The following is a 19,828-nucleotide window of genomic DNA, read 5'->3' on the forward strand; positions in this document are numbered from 1 at the left end:
GATTTGTTTGTGAAATAAGTGTTAGCTCTTTCACGAGCCTCGATTCAGTATACAAAAAAAAAAAAAAAAAAAAAATCCCATTAACACCCTCATCCCACGAACACCCTCATCCCACGAACACCGCCTTATCCCACGAAGACCCCCTTATCCCACGAAGACCCCCTTATCCCACGAAGACCCCCTTATCCCACGAAGACCCCCTTATCCCACGAAGACCCCCTTATCCCACGAAGAACCCCGTTATCCCACGAAGACCCCGTTATCCCACGAAGACCCCGTTATCCCACGAAGACCCACTTATCCCACGAAGACCCCCTTATCCCACGAAGACCCCCTTATCCCACGAAGACCCCCTTATCCCACGAAGACCCCCTTATCCCACGAAGACCCCCTTATCCCACGAAGACCCCCTTATCCCACGAAGACCCCCGTATCCCACGAAGACCCCCTTATCCCACGAAGACCCCCTTATCCCACGAAGAACCCCGTTATCCCACGAAGACCCCGTTATCCCACGAAGACCCCGTTATCCCACGAAGACCCCCTTATCCCACGAAGACCCCCGTATCCCACGAAGACCCCCTTATCCCACGAAGACCCCCTTATCCCACGAAGACCCCCTTATCCCACGAAGACCCCCTTATCCCACGAAGACCCCCTTATCCCACGAAGACCCCCTTTCCCCACGAAGACCCCCTTGTCCCACGAAGACCCCCTTGTCCCACGAAGACCCCATTGTCCCACGAACACCCCATTGTCCCACGAACACCCTCATCCCATGAACACCATTATCCCACGAACACCCCATATCCCACGAACACCCCATATCCCATGAACACCATTATCCCACGAACACCCTCATCCCACGAACACCCTCATCCCACGAACACCCTCATCCCACAAACACCATTATCCCACGAACACCCTCATACCACGAACACCCTCATACCACAAACACCCTCATACCACGAACACCCCATATCCCATGAACACCCTCATCCCACGAACACCCCATTATGCCACGAACACCCCATTATCCCACGAACACCCCATTATCCCACGAACACCCTCATCCAACGAACACCCCATATCCCACGAACACCCCATTATGCCACGAACACCCCATTATCCCACGAACACCCCATATCCCATTAACATTATCCCGTCCTTCACTCACCCTCGAACACGGTGTTTTTATCTTGCGCCATGAACTCCTCGTCCCACAAGAGCAGCGCGTCCCGTCCGCCATTCCGCTGCAACCACGAGCACAGTTCACGGGCCCGACGGGATTTGCCGCTACTCGGGAACCCGCACATCAGCACCAGCGGCATCGTCACAGAACCAGCGGCACCGTCACAGAACCAGTGGCACCATCACAGCACCGACTCGGACGCGGCACCTTCACATCGCCGTGTACGAGGACAACACACGTGACAGAAAACCAGGAAGCGGCCCCGGAACAAGCCCTTGGGTCACGTGTCTTCCGGTCACACCAGGTCGGAATGTGCGAGGTCGGCGGTCCGAAAACTCCGAATCCAGGCCGAATCACAGCGCACTCCATGGAGCGGAGCTGCTCTCCTATTTTAGAATCAATATTTAAAACGTGGTGAGGACGAACGACCATGAGTAAGGTATTCCCCGATTTATTGACTCTTCCCGATACAGGCCCGATTCACCCCAGCGCCATCCGAGCTGGGCCGTGACTTCCGGAAATCCTAAATAAAACCGCGGTCACGGTGTAGGGATACAACGGTGATGATCAGCTTCATACATGGTGAATTCATCGGAAGCGTTCCTGAACCGGAAGTGATTGCAACAGCCAATCACAAGGCAATACGCGCGTCTGCACTTTCGGTAAATTTGATCCTCAAGTTGCATATTAAATTTAATAAAGAAATAATAATATTAATTGAACAACAAAGATAAGAGCGAACGCATAACAGTCGGTCACGTGCCGCAGGATAACGCGAGTGTTGTAGTGCATTTAGTGACGTCATTCATTTGATCACAAACACGAGTCCGCGGCCATATTGGAGTACAGAGGAAGAAAAAGCAGCGCCATTCCCAACCGATCACCTGCGCTTTGCGCCTCCTTTGATGCAGCGAATTATCTGATGTTTACACCTTGATGGATTAGAAAAGATTGATTGGCCACGTACAACAGGTTAACATGTGGATGAGCGGTGATGGGGGTTGGTGATGTGAACAATCCGGGTTATTTTCGTGGAGCCGTTTTATAAGAAGACAAGACAAGACATCAAGACAAGACAAGACAAGACATCAAGACAAGACATCAAGTCAAGACATCAAGACAAGACGAGACAAGACAGGACATCAAGACAACACAAGACAGCAAGACAAGACAGCAAGACAAGTCAAGACAGCAAGACAAGACAGCAAGACAAAACAGCAAGACAAAACAAGATAGCAAGACAAGACAAGATAGCAAGACAAGACAGCAAGACAAAACAAGACAAGACAGCAAGACAAGACAGCAAGACAAGATAACAAGACAAGATAAGACAAGACAAGACGGCAAGGCAAGACAACACAGCAAGACAAAACAAGCTAACAAGACAAGATAGCTAGACAACAAGATAAGACAGCAAGACAAGATAGCAAGACAACAAGACAAGATAAGACAGCAAGACAAGATAGCAAGACAACAAGACAAGATAGCAAGACAAGGCAAGATAGCAAGATGGCAATCAACTCTGCTGTTGTTGTTGTTTACCTCCTCTCTCTGTTCATTTTGTCCTGATCCGTTTAGTGTACCAGTACAAGCTCTTGCACGAGCCTCGAAAACACACAAAAAAAAATCATGTTGTCTGAGCAAAAGTAGGCCGACAACGCTGTACATCAATGACACCGAATCATGGTGGCAGAGCAGATTATGTCAATGTTAAAACGCGCATGTGCACACTCCTGTTTGCACAACCGCGCACACCCCTGTTTGCACAACCGCGCACACTCCTGTTTGCACAACCGCGCACCACCATCTTTGCCTCTTTTGGAGAAAAAGAAGAGGTGGCATGACTTTTCAAAACCTTCAAACCCCACCCCAATCATACCTGAGACTTCATAAAATGGCACATTCCTTGCTTATTGTTCAGGATTCAAAAGGATAAAAGCATGGAAAATCATCACAGGTTGTCATCCATGGGTGGGAATTTCCTCCCGAGGGAATGCCCCGCTGTGTGGTAGGAAATGTGGCGTTGGTACCGAGTTCCCCGGCAAGCGTCAGCATCAGTCACACTGGTATCCAGACTCCAAGCTCAGTGACTGTTTGTCTTCTCTCAGATATCCATGCATGTGACATGTGTATGGCAGGTCCACGGCGACCTTTAGATCCTAAAAAAATAATATAATTTGAAAACCGCCCTCACAGAATATGTTTATTCCGACATGTACTATGACCTAACGATTATAAACTGTGCCTCATTTACCCTTTGGACCAGATCCATAGCAACACAACAACAAATAGGCCCAAGTGGGCTGGCAGCCATCTCTTGAGGTTGGAGTTCACACCTCCGCTGATTTGGAGGGGACCACCCTGACCCCCTGGGAGGCCTCCTGAACTGATGTGGAAAAATCTAAGACTGACTAATTGTGCCTGGGAGGGTCCTTTTTTATGTGGAAGGCCAAAGCCACAGAATACACAGTCCTCATCGAGGCCAGGCCTCAAATACAAGAACTGCATAAAGACAAATAAGAGAGAGAATGTAAAGTTGAGTGAAAATGAGTAAGAAAAGTACGTGATGAAAAGTACATGATGAAAAGTGCGTGATGAAAAGTGCGTGATGAAAGTGTTATGAAAAGTGCGTGATGAAAAGTGCGCGATGAAAAGTGCGCGATGAAAAGTGCGCGCTGAAAAGTGCGCGATGAAAAGTGCACGATGAAACGTGCGCGATGAAACGTGCGTGATGAAAAGTGCATGTTGAAAAGTGCGTGATGAAAAGTGCGTGATGAAAAGTGCGCGCTGAAACGTGCGTGATGAAAGTGTGATGAAAAGTGCGTGATGAAAAGTGCGCGACGAAAAGTGCGTGACGAAAAGTGCGCGACGAAAAGCGCGCGACGAAAAGTGCGCGCTGAAACGTGCGTGATGAAAAGTGCGCGATGAAAAGTGCGCGATGAAAAGTGCGCGATGAAAAGTGCGCGATGAAAAGTGCGCGATGAAAAGTGCGTGATGAAAAGTGCGCGATGAAAAGTGCGCGATGAAAAGTGCGCGATGAAAAGTGCGCGATGAAAAGTGCGCGATGAAAAGTACGCGATGAAAAGTGCGCGATGAAACGTGCGCGATGAAAGTGTGATAAAAAGTGCGTGATGAAAAGTGCATGATGAAAAGTGTGTGATGAAAAGTGTGTGATGAAAAGTGTGTGATGAAAAGTGTGTGATGAAAAGTGTATGATGAAAAGTGCGCGATGAAAAGTGCATGATGAAAAGTGTGTGATGAAAAGTGTGTGATGAAAAGTGTGTGATGAAAAGTGTATGATGAAAAGTGCACGATGAAAAGTGCGTGATGAAAAGTGCATGATGAAAAGTGTGTGAAGAAAAGTGTATGATGAAAAGTGTATGATGAAAAGTGCGTGATGAAAAGTGTATGATGAAAAGTGCATGATGAAAAATGCATGATGAAAAGTGTATGAACTATGATGAAAAGTTTATGATGAAAAGTGTGTGATGAAAAGTGTATGATGAAAAGTTCTCGTGTGCGGTAAGAGTACGGGCTCGCTCTTGGCGGTGGCATTCGCACACCACACTCTGTTCCCGGCTGCGTGGAGGAGCAGACGCATCTTTTCCCTGATCCGTTGGTGCTGATGATTAATATGATGTTTAAAAAGAAAAAAGAAAAAAAAAGAAATGAAAGCTAGGCCTGGTATCTCTAGTTTGAGTGAGACAGAAAGTAAGACCAGCAATCCTGACAGTAAGATGATGTGTAAGATGTAAGGAGGTGAAGGTGGTTCCTGAGTATAAGTTCTGGGTGTAAGATGTCCTGAGTGTAAGATGGTTCTGGGCACCACCTTAATGCACCTAAGTCAAAACGGTAGTACTACCCTGAGTGGTTGGTCTTCAACCTACTACCGAAGAAACCGATCTCACCGGATGGGTGTTTTTTTTTAGGAGACACCATCTCCATACTGGATGGCCGTTGGCTCGCTAAGGGATCTCATCCACCCTTCAAAAGGTGTTGTTTTAGTCCTGCAGGGTGTCACAGTCCCCCTCCCCACTGGCAAAGCCAATGAGTGTAGTCAAGTTTAGGCACCAACTACCCAACCATGCGGCAGGCAGCACTTGGTTACATGTTACCAGTGGCAGTCAAGGGACCTACTTGACTCGTATTCATGTGTAAAGTTTCAGAACAATCAACCAGGTGACAAGGAAGTAGCAAAAATAGCAAAATGATTTTTTAAATTTTAAATAAAAGGTGAAAGTCATGGTAATTGTTTGCAGCTTTATTCCAAGGCTGATTTTTCTAGAAGGTAGACAACAATGGCACCATTTGAAGTCAACATCCACATTGTTATACACATTAACAGCTAATCAGGAAGGAAACTAACAAAAAAAAAATCAGAAAAAGGGCCAAAATGTAATTTTTGGGGGATGGCCGACCCCCTGATTAATCAATGCAGGCCCAAAACAGCCACAGAATACTTCTACATAGTATTTTCGAGAGGAAAACAGCAGTATACAACAACATGCATTTCAAGGCCATTTTCCCTGCGAGAGCGGGGGTTAGCCTTGCGGTCCCCATGACAATCTTCTCCATTTTGCCCTATTTTCTGCATCTCCCCTTGTTAACCCCCTTGCCCGCATTTCTTCTTCCACCATATTTAGCCAAGTCTTTCTTGGTCTTCCCCATCCTCTACCTCCTTCCACATTCATTTCCATCACTCTTCTCAACCAGTCACTTTCACCTTCCTCAACACATGACCAAACCATCTTAACCTGTTTCTCTTTACAGCATCAATCACAGGCTCTATTCCCATCATCTTTCGCAATTCATCATTTGTCTTCCTCTCTCTCAACGATACTCCGTACATCCACCGAACCATTCGCATTTCCACCCTTTCCAGCCTTCGTTGCTGCTCTACGTTCATTACCCATGTCTCGCTCCCATAAATCATAACACTTCTCACACATGCAGCATACACCTTTCCCTTCAGCTTCAACGACACCCCCCTCCTCATCAGCACGCCACTCAGTTCCCGAAACTTCTTCCATGCACATCTCACTCGAGCAACCGTTGCCGAGTCTGATCCACCTTCTCCATTCAGCACGTCCCCTCGGTCGCAAAATGTTTTCGCACCTTCCAGCTTCACGCCGTCTCCAAGATCCAACTCAACATTTCCGCCATCTGCAGCTCCCTGTGCACACCTTACATTTGAATGTAGCTGCCACACTAGTGAATGACCCTCTCAGACCACGACATTTTTGATGAACCCACTCAGCGCACATTGTACATTGAATGGAGTTCACTCCGACACCCTTCCTGCACACAGCACATGGCCACTTCCCAGTTCTTTCCACCTCACCACATGCTTTACCACTTGCCATCACCTTCGTCTTTCCGATATTCACCTTCAGACCTTTTGTCTCCATACATTCCTTCCACTTGTTCATCTTCTCTTTCAGTCCATCCATACTTTCCGCAATCAACACCAGATCATCTGCATACAACAACTCCCACGGTAAACCCTCCTTTATGTTCCGAGCCAACACCTCCATCACAGCTACAAATAGTAGTGGACTTAGTACCGACCCCCAATGCACTCCCACCTTCACCTCAAACTCACCACTGTTCCCGTCCTTTGTCCTTACAGCTGTGCACGCTCTTTTGTACATTTCCATCACTACTCTGATCAACTATTCCTCCACTCCTAACTTCCTCAATGCCCATGTCACTACTTCGCGTGGAACCATATCGAATGCTTTCTCCAGATCAACAAACCCAAGAAACAACTTCTTCCTCTGTGGCTTAATTGTGATTTCTCCTCACTGGAATAAAAATTTGAAGGTTCGTGGAGGTACTATTTTCGGGTGAGTTTCGGGCAGAAAAGTGATTAAAGGAACATGTTGTGCAGCTATTTTGCAAAGTAAAACATCATTTCTGGAAACTAGAGCCTAAGCTTCAGTAGGGGTATGTACCACTTTGGTACCACTTTCAACCAAAGTGGTTGATACCACTTTCAACTTGTTATACCTCAAGTAGGGGTATGTCCATTTTTAGAGCTTCTTGCCGCTGGTCTACATGAGCTACACCGTAAAAACACATTTGATGACAACCAAAGAGATTGTGCCCCAAATATGTTAATTTACCCAACTAATGTGGGATGTTAAAATATGATGACAATGCCAACAACAAGAAGGCACGGTGTAGAGGTTCAGAACAGGCTTGAAAACATGACGAAAATTTCAAACATTTATCACGACTTCCTTGCACTCTTTGGATGCAATCCGATTGATTATCAGAAATATCAGAACAATGCAAAAAAGGGTCTTGCTCAGGCGGATGGATGGACGACATCTTGCAAAACGGATGGACGACATCCAGACATCACGACCAATTTTACAAGTTCATCTCTTCGAGAATCGAGATGATGTGACCTGAAACTACAACAGCATTCTTCAACGTTGACCGATATGCCTCCGCCCAAATTATTACATCATTATACATACCTGCACCAAGTTTGACTTGGTTCCCTTTGGCCGTTGTCAAATTATTACAGTAACGAAAACCTATCATGGATGGAAGGACAACCCGAAAACATACTTCGTTGGTGGATGCATAAAAAACGAGGAAGCAATGTTTTTATGAGTAACGTGCTTTTCAAAAAAGGCGATTTTCTGTGTTTTCGAAGACATTTCACATCCATTCACGACTTACAAAATCAGCTTCATAGTGTCAACGACACAAAGACAAGAACAAAGACAAGAGCCGAACAGACAAGTTGGCAGTTGTCAAATGGAAAGGATCAGAAAAATAGTACAAAAAGAGCTTCCATCTGAAACATTCTCAAGCAAGTTCATAAATTGTGAAAACAATCACGATGTGCCGTCATCACCATTTATTTAATTTCCCAAGCTTCCATCAGTGCAGCAGATAATCCTTCTCATGAAAGTTAGACATTGTACATGCAATTGTCTGGACAAGCCAAAATATGCTCATGTAATCACATGTATGTACACAACCCGGACTAACAAATTATGTAGCAAATGCAGACAGGAACAAAATGCAAATAATTCATACATCTTGCGCATTCATCCACTTGGTAAAAGTTATCCCAAAAATCGATTTGTTTCCATAATTCAAAAGGAAAATTGAACTTCTCCAAAAAGCTGGCTTTGCCCTCAACACAATCCAATGCTGCAAGATAGTCCCAAACCAAAACCTGGTCCAAACATCAAAAAGCAATTCCCCTGAGTATCAAGGCAAAGTGTGCAAGTTCATGAGCATCTTGTCATGTTTTAAAGAGTTTTCAGATCAGTACCAGGTCAGAAGTCTTCCTCAGCCTGCTTGACACGGGTACGCTTCAGTTCCTGCAGACGTTCGACTGTGGCCTCAACGCTACGCTCTCCGTGCACTTTGTTGTCCCTGGTACGGACATTCACCGTTTCGTTCGCTTTCTCCTTATCTCCAACAACTGTCAGAAAACAACGGAAAAACAACGACAAATCAAGTTGCGTTTTCTCAAAATCGACACACGGTTTTTATAATCACATTTAAAACTGGGCTCAAATTTTTTGATTCCATTTGCCAGTGCTTTTGATTATTTTTCCACAAAGATGCGTATGTTGTCCAGCGAGCTGAAAACAGTGTGGAAGACAAGAACAGCGACAATATGGCCAAAAATCCTTCCTCGAGGACAGGTTACTCTGAAACTGTCATGACAATGTTTCACGACCATTTACTGTGTTAGTTGATTAATTATATTTCTGCTTATGCAAATCAGATGCAGGTGTTGACAAATTCCAACAGCTGGAGATAGGTGTTCCATTACTTTCTGTAGGATATTGCATAACGGTAAAACATTAAATTGGGAACTGAAGAATTCATCAATAAGTAACAATTTACATTTATAACTGGAATGGCACTCAGTAGTGAGCACGCCTCCACCACTCCATTTTTTTGGGATACATGGTCGAGGCTCTTGGAGGAGCTGGTACCAGTACACTGAACGGATGGATCAGGACGCACCAGGACAAAAGGAACAGCAAAGACAAGGGCAGGGACACCAACAGCAGAGCCGAAGGCCAAGACAGAGAGGTGTGGGGAGGAATGGGAGGGACAGGAGAGGAAGCATGAGGTGGACAAGATTGAAAAAGAAGATAATCCCACTCATACATTTTATATGCCAAAATAGGCCGGATCTGCATCTCGACTTTAACCAAATACTTCCACCTTGGTATTGTCTCTTACCCAACTCATCCACCAAGTTTTGTCAAAATCAGTCCACAACATTTTGAAATACCAGAGGTGAAAACATAACCTCTGTCCACTTTTGGTGGCGGAGGTAATAGGTAACTGGAACACACTTTGACGTCACGACGTCGACCAATATGCCTCCGCCCACATTATTACATCATTATAATACTTGTACCAAGTTTAATTTACATCCCTTCAGCTGTTCTCTAGTTATCACATTTTTACCTGGCATGACCTCTGATCTTTGACCTCTTTATGCCATAATGCATCTTTGCATCATATATACTTATCCCAAGTTTGTTCAAAATCCCATCACTGGTTCACAAGTTGTCGGGGCAACATACATTTTTACTTACATGACCTCTGACATTTGACCTCGTGACCCCAAAATCAAATCAGTTCATCTTTACCTCATTATACATACCTGCACCATGGTTGACTTGGATCCCTTCAGACGTTCTCAAATTATCGCGGCAATGAAAACCTATCATGGATGGACGGACAACCCAAAAACATAAGGCCTCCAGCGACTTTGTTGGCAGAGGCATAAAAATGGTTATTTTCTTGAGTTATTATTATTCCGTATGGAGCCTGTAGCTGCTGGTTGCATTATTGCAGGGAGAGCGGCATTGCCGATGATGCAGTTCCCCGTTTTTTTTTTTTTTGTTTTTTTTTTGTATACTGAATCGAGGCTCGTGAAAGAGCTAACATTAATCACACAAAAGGACAAACCGACACACAAAAAACAAGGGGAGCGGCAGACAAGATGGGGAGAGAGGGGGAAGGACACAAACACAACATTTGAGAGCAGGGACATCGGGAGGACTTGGGGGGAGGTGGGAGAGGAATAAAACATATGAACACTGCAAGGACTCTGGGGTGAATTACCGGGGGTAGAAAAGATCAAGGTTTTCGATGGGGGAAGATAAGAGATGGTGGTGAACAGCTGTTTTAAAGACCTGGAGGGAGGAGTGGGATTACAGGGAGTGGGGGAGTTTGTTCCAGAGGCGGGAGAAAAGGGGAATGAAAGAGTGAAGGTGAGCAGAGAGCCTAGACTTTGGCAGTTTAACCATAAGAGGGTTGCAGGCAGATCTTGTGCGACCTGAAGGAATATTGGGGTTCCTGTAAGCTGTACTCATTTTGTCAACCTCAGAAGGATGACAGGCTGAATCAACTTTCAATGGCACGACAGGGGCACACACTCAAGACCCTGAGGTCTTAAACCAGCCACCTTACCTCTTACGTCAACGCCAAGCTTATCCTGAGTTATTAAGATCATGAAACTTATCTTTAGTAATAATGATGATAAACCTGATCCGATAATGTGATGGCGATGTTGATGATGGCGATAAGGATCAGTTGATGGAGATGATGGTGTTGAAGAGTTTGAGGTGGTTCTTGTGTTGATTGCCCATGTTAATTAGGTGAATAAATGTGGAAAATAGTTTGCCAACCCGCGATTATTCGAACGCATTGACGGCAATCTGCAAACCTTGCCTCAATAAATAAATCCCAATCGAACGAATCCGCAAAGGGGAAACAACACAAACTGCAAGGCCCTCCTTCCTATGCACAACTTTTAGTAAAATAGTGATTTTAAAGAACGTTAAATAAAATCTGGAAGTTTAGTGTTACTGAAGCAGTCTTGTACACCAAGCACCCTTATGCACTGTAATAAGACAACGTTAAGTTGCAATTTAAGAGATCAAGGCTTTATTGATCAGTACATAACCATTGTGGTGGCCTCTTCTTCACCAGAATTCACCCTCCAATGCGATATAATCGATATATTGCATGGTTCTTGAAAGTATTATGAAGGCAATTTGTGTTCTACAGTTTATAAGTGTGTAACTCAATTTAAACAAGAGGGAGAATTGCTTTGCAATAGATATCCCCGACTGATCCCCTACTGGTCCCAATGAATGTTCTTGTTCCAAGCACTCAGCCATTGTGAACCATGGAGAGAAGGACAAATTGTTTTAGGTGTGCAAAGCTACAGAAAAAGTTGCAGTTTCTGTAAGTTATCATAATAAACCCATGTACCAAGTTTCAGTTTAATATGTTAAAGGGTATGGGGAAAAGTCTGGAAAACCACAGGTGGGATGGACAGACGGAGAGCAAACCTCAACTCTCCTCCGGTGAAACCCGTAGGTGACTAATAAGGGTTTAAAGGCGTATAAATAAATTAATTCCAGATTTTACCTCCATTATCCCAGTGTCGATTACATCACCTTATCTAACACGTTACATTCGCTCTTCGTGCCTGTTGTTTGTGTCCTTTAAGACATCCTGAAAAACAGCAAGTTTCCTGTTTGCAATGACTTTTCAATTTTGTTTGACTGCCAGAAAGGCAGACAGAGTAGAAAATGCATCTCATTCCTGTCTGAGCATTTGCGGTCAGTACGAATTCTGAGCCAAGGTACGTTAAAACAACAAACATGTCTTCCTATTCATTCGTGTTCAAAATACGAGGGCCAGTCAATAAGTAACTTTAAAATGGCGATATATTTTCGAGAATGTAATGTGTGTAGTTATAGACGACGTATGTTATATCCATGGGTAAGTCATGTTTTGCTTGTTTTAGATCTGGCAACATTGGGGGTATGACGTCAGTAGAGCAGTTCCAAGATGGCGGCTCCCTTAGAAGCATGCACCAGAGAGGAGCAATGTTCTGTCATCCGTTTCTGGGGAAGTGAGGATGTGAATCTCAGTGAAATCCATCGCAGAATAAAGATGCAATATGGTGACGCATGTTTATCGCGGCAGCAGGTGTACGACTGGGACAGGAAGTTTAAAAGTGGAATGTCCAGTGTGGCAGACGCTGCTCGCTCGGGCCGGCCTCACACATCCGGCACACCAGAAATGGTTGCAGGAGTTGAGCGCGTGCAAAGGGAAAACCGTCGCATTATGCTGGATGAAGTGGTTTCCGAATTGAACATTAACCATGGTTCAGCACACCATATCATTCACAACGTATTTAGGGTTCCGCAAAGTGTCTGCAAGGTGGGTGCCAAGACAACTCACACCCAAACTGAAAGAACGGCGAGTGGACGCATTTGAAGAACTTCTGCGACGTTACGAAATGGAAGGCGACGCTTTCTTACAGCGCGTCGTGACTGGAGATGAAAGCTGGGTCCACTACTTTCAGCCAGAAACGAAGAGGGCAAGCAAAGAGTGGCGCCATTAAACTTCACCGAAGCCCAAAAAATGGTTCTGGTGGTTTGGTTCAAAAAACAAAAAATGGAGACGATGGTTCACGAGCGAGCAGTATTCAATGACAAAGGATGGACTGGTACGGACAGGCGAGGCCCAGAAATGTCAAAACGAAGGTTACTGACCTTGAAATGAGATAGAAAATAATGTATAATCAGTTATGAGGTTAGTTAGCTCCACAATACCGAAAATTCGGTGAAAAATGAAATGAAAAAAAAATAATAATAATAAAAAAACAAAAAATAAATAAATAAATAAAATGGGGTGGGGGGGGGGGGGGGATAAAAAATTTTTTTTTCAAATCGAGCTCCGTGGGGCTAGACATGTGACATTGGCCTAACCAAATATCGAAACCCCTGTCAGATTCCACCAAACCCCTCGGAGAAGATGCAGCTTGAACTCGATTACCCCCTAAAAAGACATCTTTTTCTGGCGTGGCTCTGCCCACAGCGGGCGCAATACGCCCACTCTAGGCAGGACACAACTCGATCATGATATCAACCTCCCACCCAAGTTTCATCAAGATCGGATGATATCATTGGGTAGTTATGCTGCGGACACACACAGACAAACACACATGACGAACATAGTGGTCACTTGATAACTCGTGAACCAATTATGTTGAAAAATAACAGTTGTTACACACGTGCATGCAATAAACAAGTTGTGAAAAATATTTTAAGGTTACTTATTGACTGCCCCTCGTATAACATTCAATTTAAATAAGTTGTTCCTCAATCATAAACTGACGATCATCAACTACAGACAGACGGGCGGCCGCACATTAACCGTGGATAATCCGCTTTGCGTGCAAGGGGTAATAAACCAGAATGGCTCGATATGCACTTCACTAGCTACTTGATGGATTACTGTTACGGATTCGTCACTTCCGTTGTTGTGGTTTTCATCCACTGTAAACATTTTTGATTCCATGTATTATTATTTAAGGGATAGAGGTTACTATTTTCAAAAGGTAAAAAAGTTAATGTGTTAAATCAAACCGGAACCGGACGACGACGATAAGGGAAAGGAGGAAGAGAAGGCGGAGCGAGAGAGTCAGACAAGAAGCCTAGTTGCTTTGAGGTCTGGAGCGAACGTTGCCGAACGAGAGTCACGAGTGAACTTTGGGTTTCCCGGGAAAGGGATTCCTGCGACAGAGTTGTTATCACTGTGACAGATCAACCTGCGTGTCAGGTTTTGCGGTTGATTCCGAGGAGAATCAGCGTAGTGCCGTTAGGCCTCGAGAACAGGCCGTCGGCCATTTTGACTCGCGCGCTTTGCGCTTCGCTCAAGGTTTTTCGCCTCGCTTTAATCATTGTCACCACATTCAGACGTGGATCTGGTGTGTGTGTGTGACGTGGCTTTTGAGTGGAAAATCTGCAGTTCGCCGATTGGGAGCCGTGAAACGTCCATACCCGAGGGTGTGATTCCCCGTCGCCTGGAGGGCGCCTTTGGATTTCCCAGTCGCCTGGAGGGCGCCTTTGCGCAGCTTTTGCAGCGGGACTGTGACTGTCATCCGAACGGGATTCTGGTCTCGATTGGACATCGTTCTGACGATCGCTGGAGCGGATCGACTTTGGCTTGAAGCCGGAATCGACTTTGGCTTGAAGCCGGGAATAGAGACATTGGGAATGTTCTTCTTTTCGCTCACTTCGAGCACAGTGAGTTATATTGTACGAACCTGATGGTACCATCATAGGAAATATATATTGGTTGTACAATTGATTACTATTGTTGTTGTACTGTTATTCTTGTGTGATCTTAATACAATATTTGTTTGTTGGTAACAACTGGTGTGGCTTCACCATTGATCTTTGACATACAGAATAACATCTTTCTGCCGTGACTCCTCTCGGGGCTTGGAGGTACACCGTGACCGGGGCTTGGGGAGGAGCACATAACATTACATATATGACGCAGGCAAAATATTCCACTCAAACATGCCTTCCACTCATCACTATGTGCCACACTCTCAAAATCCTTTTCTCCCAACTCCACACACCACAGCGTGCCCGCCATATCTCCGTTCTCTTCTTTTTATTTCAATTTCACACTCACCCTTGCTTTTCTTGTTAACGTGTAAAATTGCCCTTTCGTTCATTCTAAACAAGCAAAAACATAGGGGCAATACCACCGGGTGCTCACCTGGTAAAATAAAGCAGTATAGAATACTGACGAAAGGTATTTTAAATCATATCACGGTATTTTTTAACGCATTTCAATGGTTGCTGGAAGACAGGACAGCATGTACAATCATACGAACGTAATAAGACTTTAAACAAACAAAAAACTATTTTGGGGGCAACATCCGCTGCCCACCACCATAGAGTACCTTCGACCCCAATTTTTCTTTTTTTTTAATACAGTGAACAAACTTTCGTACATCGAGGGTGATGATGGTTGTGGTCAAGTTTAATCGTAATTGTGTGTGGAGTTTCTGAGAAAAAAGCATAAATCTATTTTGGGGGGCAACCCTTCCGTAGATCCCTCAGGGCCCCATTTTATTTAATTCCATCAAAAAAACTTTGGTGCATCACGGGTGATGAACGTTGTGGTGAAGTGTAATCAAAATCGTGTGTTTAGTTTCAGAGAAGAAAGCAAATACCTATTTTGGGGGGTCAAACCCGGACCCACTTTGACCCCTCGTAGACCACCTTAGACTTCGATTTTCGTAGTGCTGTGAACAAACTATGGTACATCACGGGTGATGAAGGTTGTGGTAAAGTTTCATTGAAATAGTGTGCGTAGTTTCAGAGGAAAATGCAAATTCCTATTTTAAATAGTGCATGCCACACCCGACCCCAATCCGCACAGGCCGAGGCACACGCACCCAGAATAAAGTTGTATTGGGCGAGCTGAGCATTGCGGATCTTCTTGTTGAGCGTCAGCCCTGGGTCCAGTTCAACATCCACCATCAGATTAGCATCATGGAATTGCTGACAAAGCTGCAGACGAATGTAAACAAAATACAACGACCATATAGGTCATGAATAGGGATTTAAATCATTTGGTCAAAATGGCAAAACCTTCCCTAAGTGATTAAAGTATCAGCTTTGTCAAACGGGCACATCACAGTACTCACCATTTTAGCATATTCATCGCAGCTTGGACCCACTGGGACAATCATCACCTGCCGCGGGGACAGCCAGAATGGCCTTCCGGAGGGATAACACAGGAGATGTGGAGGAGGCCGCAAATATCAACAAACATCTTGACGTGACAATAGATGGCTTACAAAAAACAGAAAAATAAGAATTGAACAATTAGCATGTAAAAACTTTTCCTGAACAAAGAGTAGAGATTGCGATGAAACGAGTGTACAATGACATGGCTTTTAGAGACATACCGTGGTCGTGTCACATGCACAATATCCCACAACACGGCTTTTAGAGAAATACTAATCGTGTCACATGCACAATGCCCCACAACACGGCTTTTAGAGAAATACCAATCATGTCACATGCACAATGCCCCACAACACGGCTTTTAGAGAAATACTAATCGTGTCACATGGACAATGTCCCACGACACGGCTTTTAGAGAAATACTAATCGTGTCACATGCACAATGCCCCACAACATGGCTTTTAGAGAAATACACGTCGTGTCACATGCACAATGTCCCAGAACACGGCATTCAGAGAAATACTCGTCGTGTCACATGCACAATGTCCCACAACACGCCTTTTAGAGAAATATTAATCGTGTCACATGCACAATGCCCAACAACACGGCTTTTAGAGAAATACTAATCTGTCACATGCACAATGTCCCACAACACGGATTTTAGAGAAATACAAATCATGTCACATGCACAATGTCCCACGACACGGCTTTTAGAGAAATACTAATCGTGTCACATGCACAATGTCCCCCGACACGGCTTTTAGAGAAATACTAATCGTGTCACATGCACAATGCCCCATGACACGGCTTTTAGAGAAATACTAATCGTGTCACATGCACAATGCCCCACAACATGGCTTTTAGAGAAATACACGTCGTGTCACATGCACAATGTCCCAGAACACGGCATTTAGAGAAATACTTGTCGTGTCACATGCACAATGTCCCACAACACGCCTTTTAGAGAAATATGAATCGTGTCACATGCACAATGCCCAACAACACGGCTTTTAGAGCAATACTAATCATGTCACATGCACAATGTCCCACAACACGGATTTTAGAGAAATACTAATCATGTCACATGCACAATGCTCCAATACACGCCTTTTAGAGAAATACTCGTCGTGTCACATGCACAATGCCCCACAACACGCCTTTTAGAGAAATACTAATCATGTCACATGCACAATGCTCCACAACACGCCTTTTAGAGAAATACTTGTCGTGTCACATGCACAATGCCCCACAACACGGATTTTAGAGAAATACTAATCATGTCACATGCACAATGCTCCACAACACGCCTTCTAGAGAAATACTCGTCGTGTCACATGCACAATGTCCCACAACACGCCTTTTAGAGAAATACGAATCGTGTCACATGCACAATGCCCCACAACACGCCTTTTAGAGAAATACGAATCGTGTCACATGCACAATGTCCCACAACACGCCTTTTTGAGAAATACTAATCGTGTCACATGCACAATGTCCCACAACACGCCTTTTAGAGAAATACGAATCGTGTCGCATGCACAATGTCCCAGAACACGCCTTTTAGAGAAATACGAATCGTGTCACATGCACAATGCCCCACAACACTGCTTTTAGAGAAATACGAATCGTGTCACATGCACAATGTCCCACAACACGCCTTTTAGAGAAATTTGAATCGTGTCAAATGCACAATGCCCCACAACACGCCTTTTAGAGAAATACTCGTGTCACATGCATAATGTCACACAACACGCCTTTTAGATTAATACTCGTCGTGTCACATACACTGCCCCACAACACGGCTTTTAGAGAAATAATATGGTCGTGTCACATGCACAATGTCCAACAACATGGATTTTCGAGAAATACTCGTCGTGTCACATGCACAATGTCCCACAACACGGCATTTAGAGAAATACTAATCGTGTCACATGCACAATGCCCCACAACACAGCTCATAGAGAAATACTAATCGTGTCACAACCTGTCACATGCACAATGTCCCACAACATGGCTTTTAGAGAAATACTAATCGTGTCACATGCACAATGCCCCACAACACGGCTTATAGAGAAATACTAATCGTGTCACATGCACAATGCCCCACAACATGGCTTATAGAGAAATACTAATCGTGTCACATGCACAATGCCCCACAACATGGCTTATGGAGAAATACTAATCATGTCACATGCACAATGTCCCACAACACGGATTTTAGAGAAATACTAATCATGTCACATGCACAATGCTCCAATACACGCCTTTTAGAGAAATACTCGTCGTGTCACATGCACAATGCCCCACAACACGCCTTTTAGAGAAATACTAATCATGTCACATGCACAATGCTCCACAACACGCCTTTTAGAGAAATACTTGTCGTGTCACATGCACAATGCCCCACAACACGGATTTTAGAGAAATACTAATCATGTCACATGCACAATGCTCCACAACACGCCTTCTAGAGAAATACTCGTCGTGTCACATGCACAATGTCCCACAACACGCCTTTTAGAGAAATACGAATCGTGTCACATGCACAATGCCCCACAACACGCCTTTTAGAGAAATACGAATCGTGTCACATGCACAATGTCCCACAACACGCCTTTTTGAGAAATACTAATCGTGTCACATGCACAATGTCCCACAACGCGCCTTTTAGAGAAATACGAATCGTGTCGCATGCACAATGTCCCACAACACGCCTTTTAGAGAAATACGAATCGTGTCACATGCACAATGCCCCACAACACTGCTTTTAGATAAATACGAATCGTGTCACATGCACAATGTCCCACAACACGCCTTTTAGAGAAATTTGAATCGTGTCACATGCACAATGCCCCACAACACGCCTTTTAGAGAAATACTCGTGTCACATGCATAATGTCACACAACACGCCTTTTAGATTAACACTCGTCGTGTCACATACACTGCCCCACAACACGGCTTTTAGAGAAATAATATGGTCGTGTCACATGCACAATGTCCAACAACATGGATTTTCGAGAAATACTCGTCGTGTCACATGCACAATGTCCCACAACACGGCATTTAGAGAAATACTAATCGTGTCACATGCACAATGCCCCACAACACAGCTCATAGAGAAATACTAATCGTGTCACAACCTGTCACATGCACAATGTCCCACAACATGGCTTTTAGAGAAATACTAATCGTGTCACATGCACAATGCCCCACAACACGGCTTATAGAGAAATACTAATCGTGTCACATGCACAATGCCCCACAACATGGCTTATAGAGAAATACTAATCGTGTCACATGCACAATGCCCCACAACATGGCTTATGGAGAAATACTAATCGTGTCACAACCTGTCACATGCACAATTTCCCACAACACGGCTTTTAGATAAATACCCATCATGTCACATGCACAATGCCCCACAACACGGCTTATAGAGAAATACTAATCGTGTCACATGCACAATACCCCACAACACGGCTTTTAGAGAAATACTAATCGTGTCACATGCACAATGCCCCACAACACGGCTAAAAGAGAAATACTGATCGTGTCACATGCACAATGCCCCACAACATGGCTTATCGAGAAATACTAATCGTGTCACATGCACAATGTCCCACAACACGGCTTATGGAGAAATACTAATCGTGTCACATGCACAATGCCCGACAACACGGCTTATGGAGAAATACTAATCGTGTCACATGCACAATGCCCCACAACACGGCTTATAGAGAAATACTAATCGTGTCACATGCACAATGCACAACACGGCTTATAGAGAAATACTAATCGTGTCACATGCACAATGCCCCACAACACGGCTTATAGAGAAATACTAATCGTGTCACATGCACAATGCCCCACAACACGGCTTATAGAGAAATACTAATCATGTCACATGCACAATGCCCCACAACACGGCTTTTAGAGAAATACACATCGTGTCACATGCACAATGTCCCACAACACGGCTTTTAGAGAAATACACATCGTGTCACATGCACAATGCCCCACAACACAGCTTTTAGAGAAATACTCATCGTGTCACATGCACAATGT

General features: G+C 44.5%; 2 protein-coding genes across 4 annotated transcripts in view; both read right to left on the reverse strand.

The window, feature by feature from the left end:
* KTI12 (KTI12 chromatin associated homolog) overlaps positions 1-1,797 on the reverse strand; it is a 111,220-nt gene extending 109,423 nt beyond the window's left edge. Inside the window, exon 1 of the mRNA XM_068107059.2 lies at positions 1,178-1,797. Coding sequence (XP_067963160.1) covers positions 1,178-1,331 — 154 coding nt within the window. The 5' untranslated portion in view covers positions 1,332-1,797. The remainder of the gene's footprint in view (positions 1-1,177) is intronic.
* A 3,641-nt stretch (positions 1,798-5,438) lies between these two features.
* The window catches only part of TARS1 (threonyl-tRNA synthetase 1), a 115,141-nt gene continuing 100,751 nt past the window's right edge, over positions 5,439-19,828 (reverse strand). For all 3 annotated transcript variants that reach the window (XM_078771719.1, XM_068107058.2, XM_068107057.2), the window contains exons 17-19: positions 15,720-15,792; positions 15,468-15,582; positions 5,439-8,642 (exon numbers count right to left, since the gene is read on the reverse strand). In XM_078771719.1, coding sequence (XP_078627845.1) covers positions 8,494-8,642; positions 15,468-15,582; positions 15,720-15,792 — 337 coding nt within the window. In that variant the 3' untranslated portion in view covers positions 5,439-8,493. The remainder of the gene's footprint in view (positions 8,643-15,467; positions 15,583-15,719; positions 15,793-19,828) is intronic.

The sequence above is a fragment of the Myxine glutinosa genome, chromosome 2, assembly GCF_964187855.1.
Source record: "Myxine glutinosa chromosome 2, kmMyxGlut1.1, whole genome shotgun sequence".
In the NCBI taxonomy this organism is placed as follows: domain Eukaryota; kingdom Metazoa; phylum Chordata; class Myxini; order Myxiniformes; family Myxinidae; genus Myxine; species Myxine glutinosa.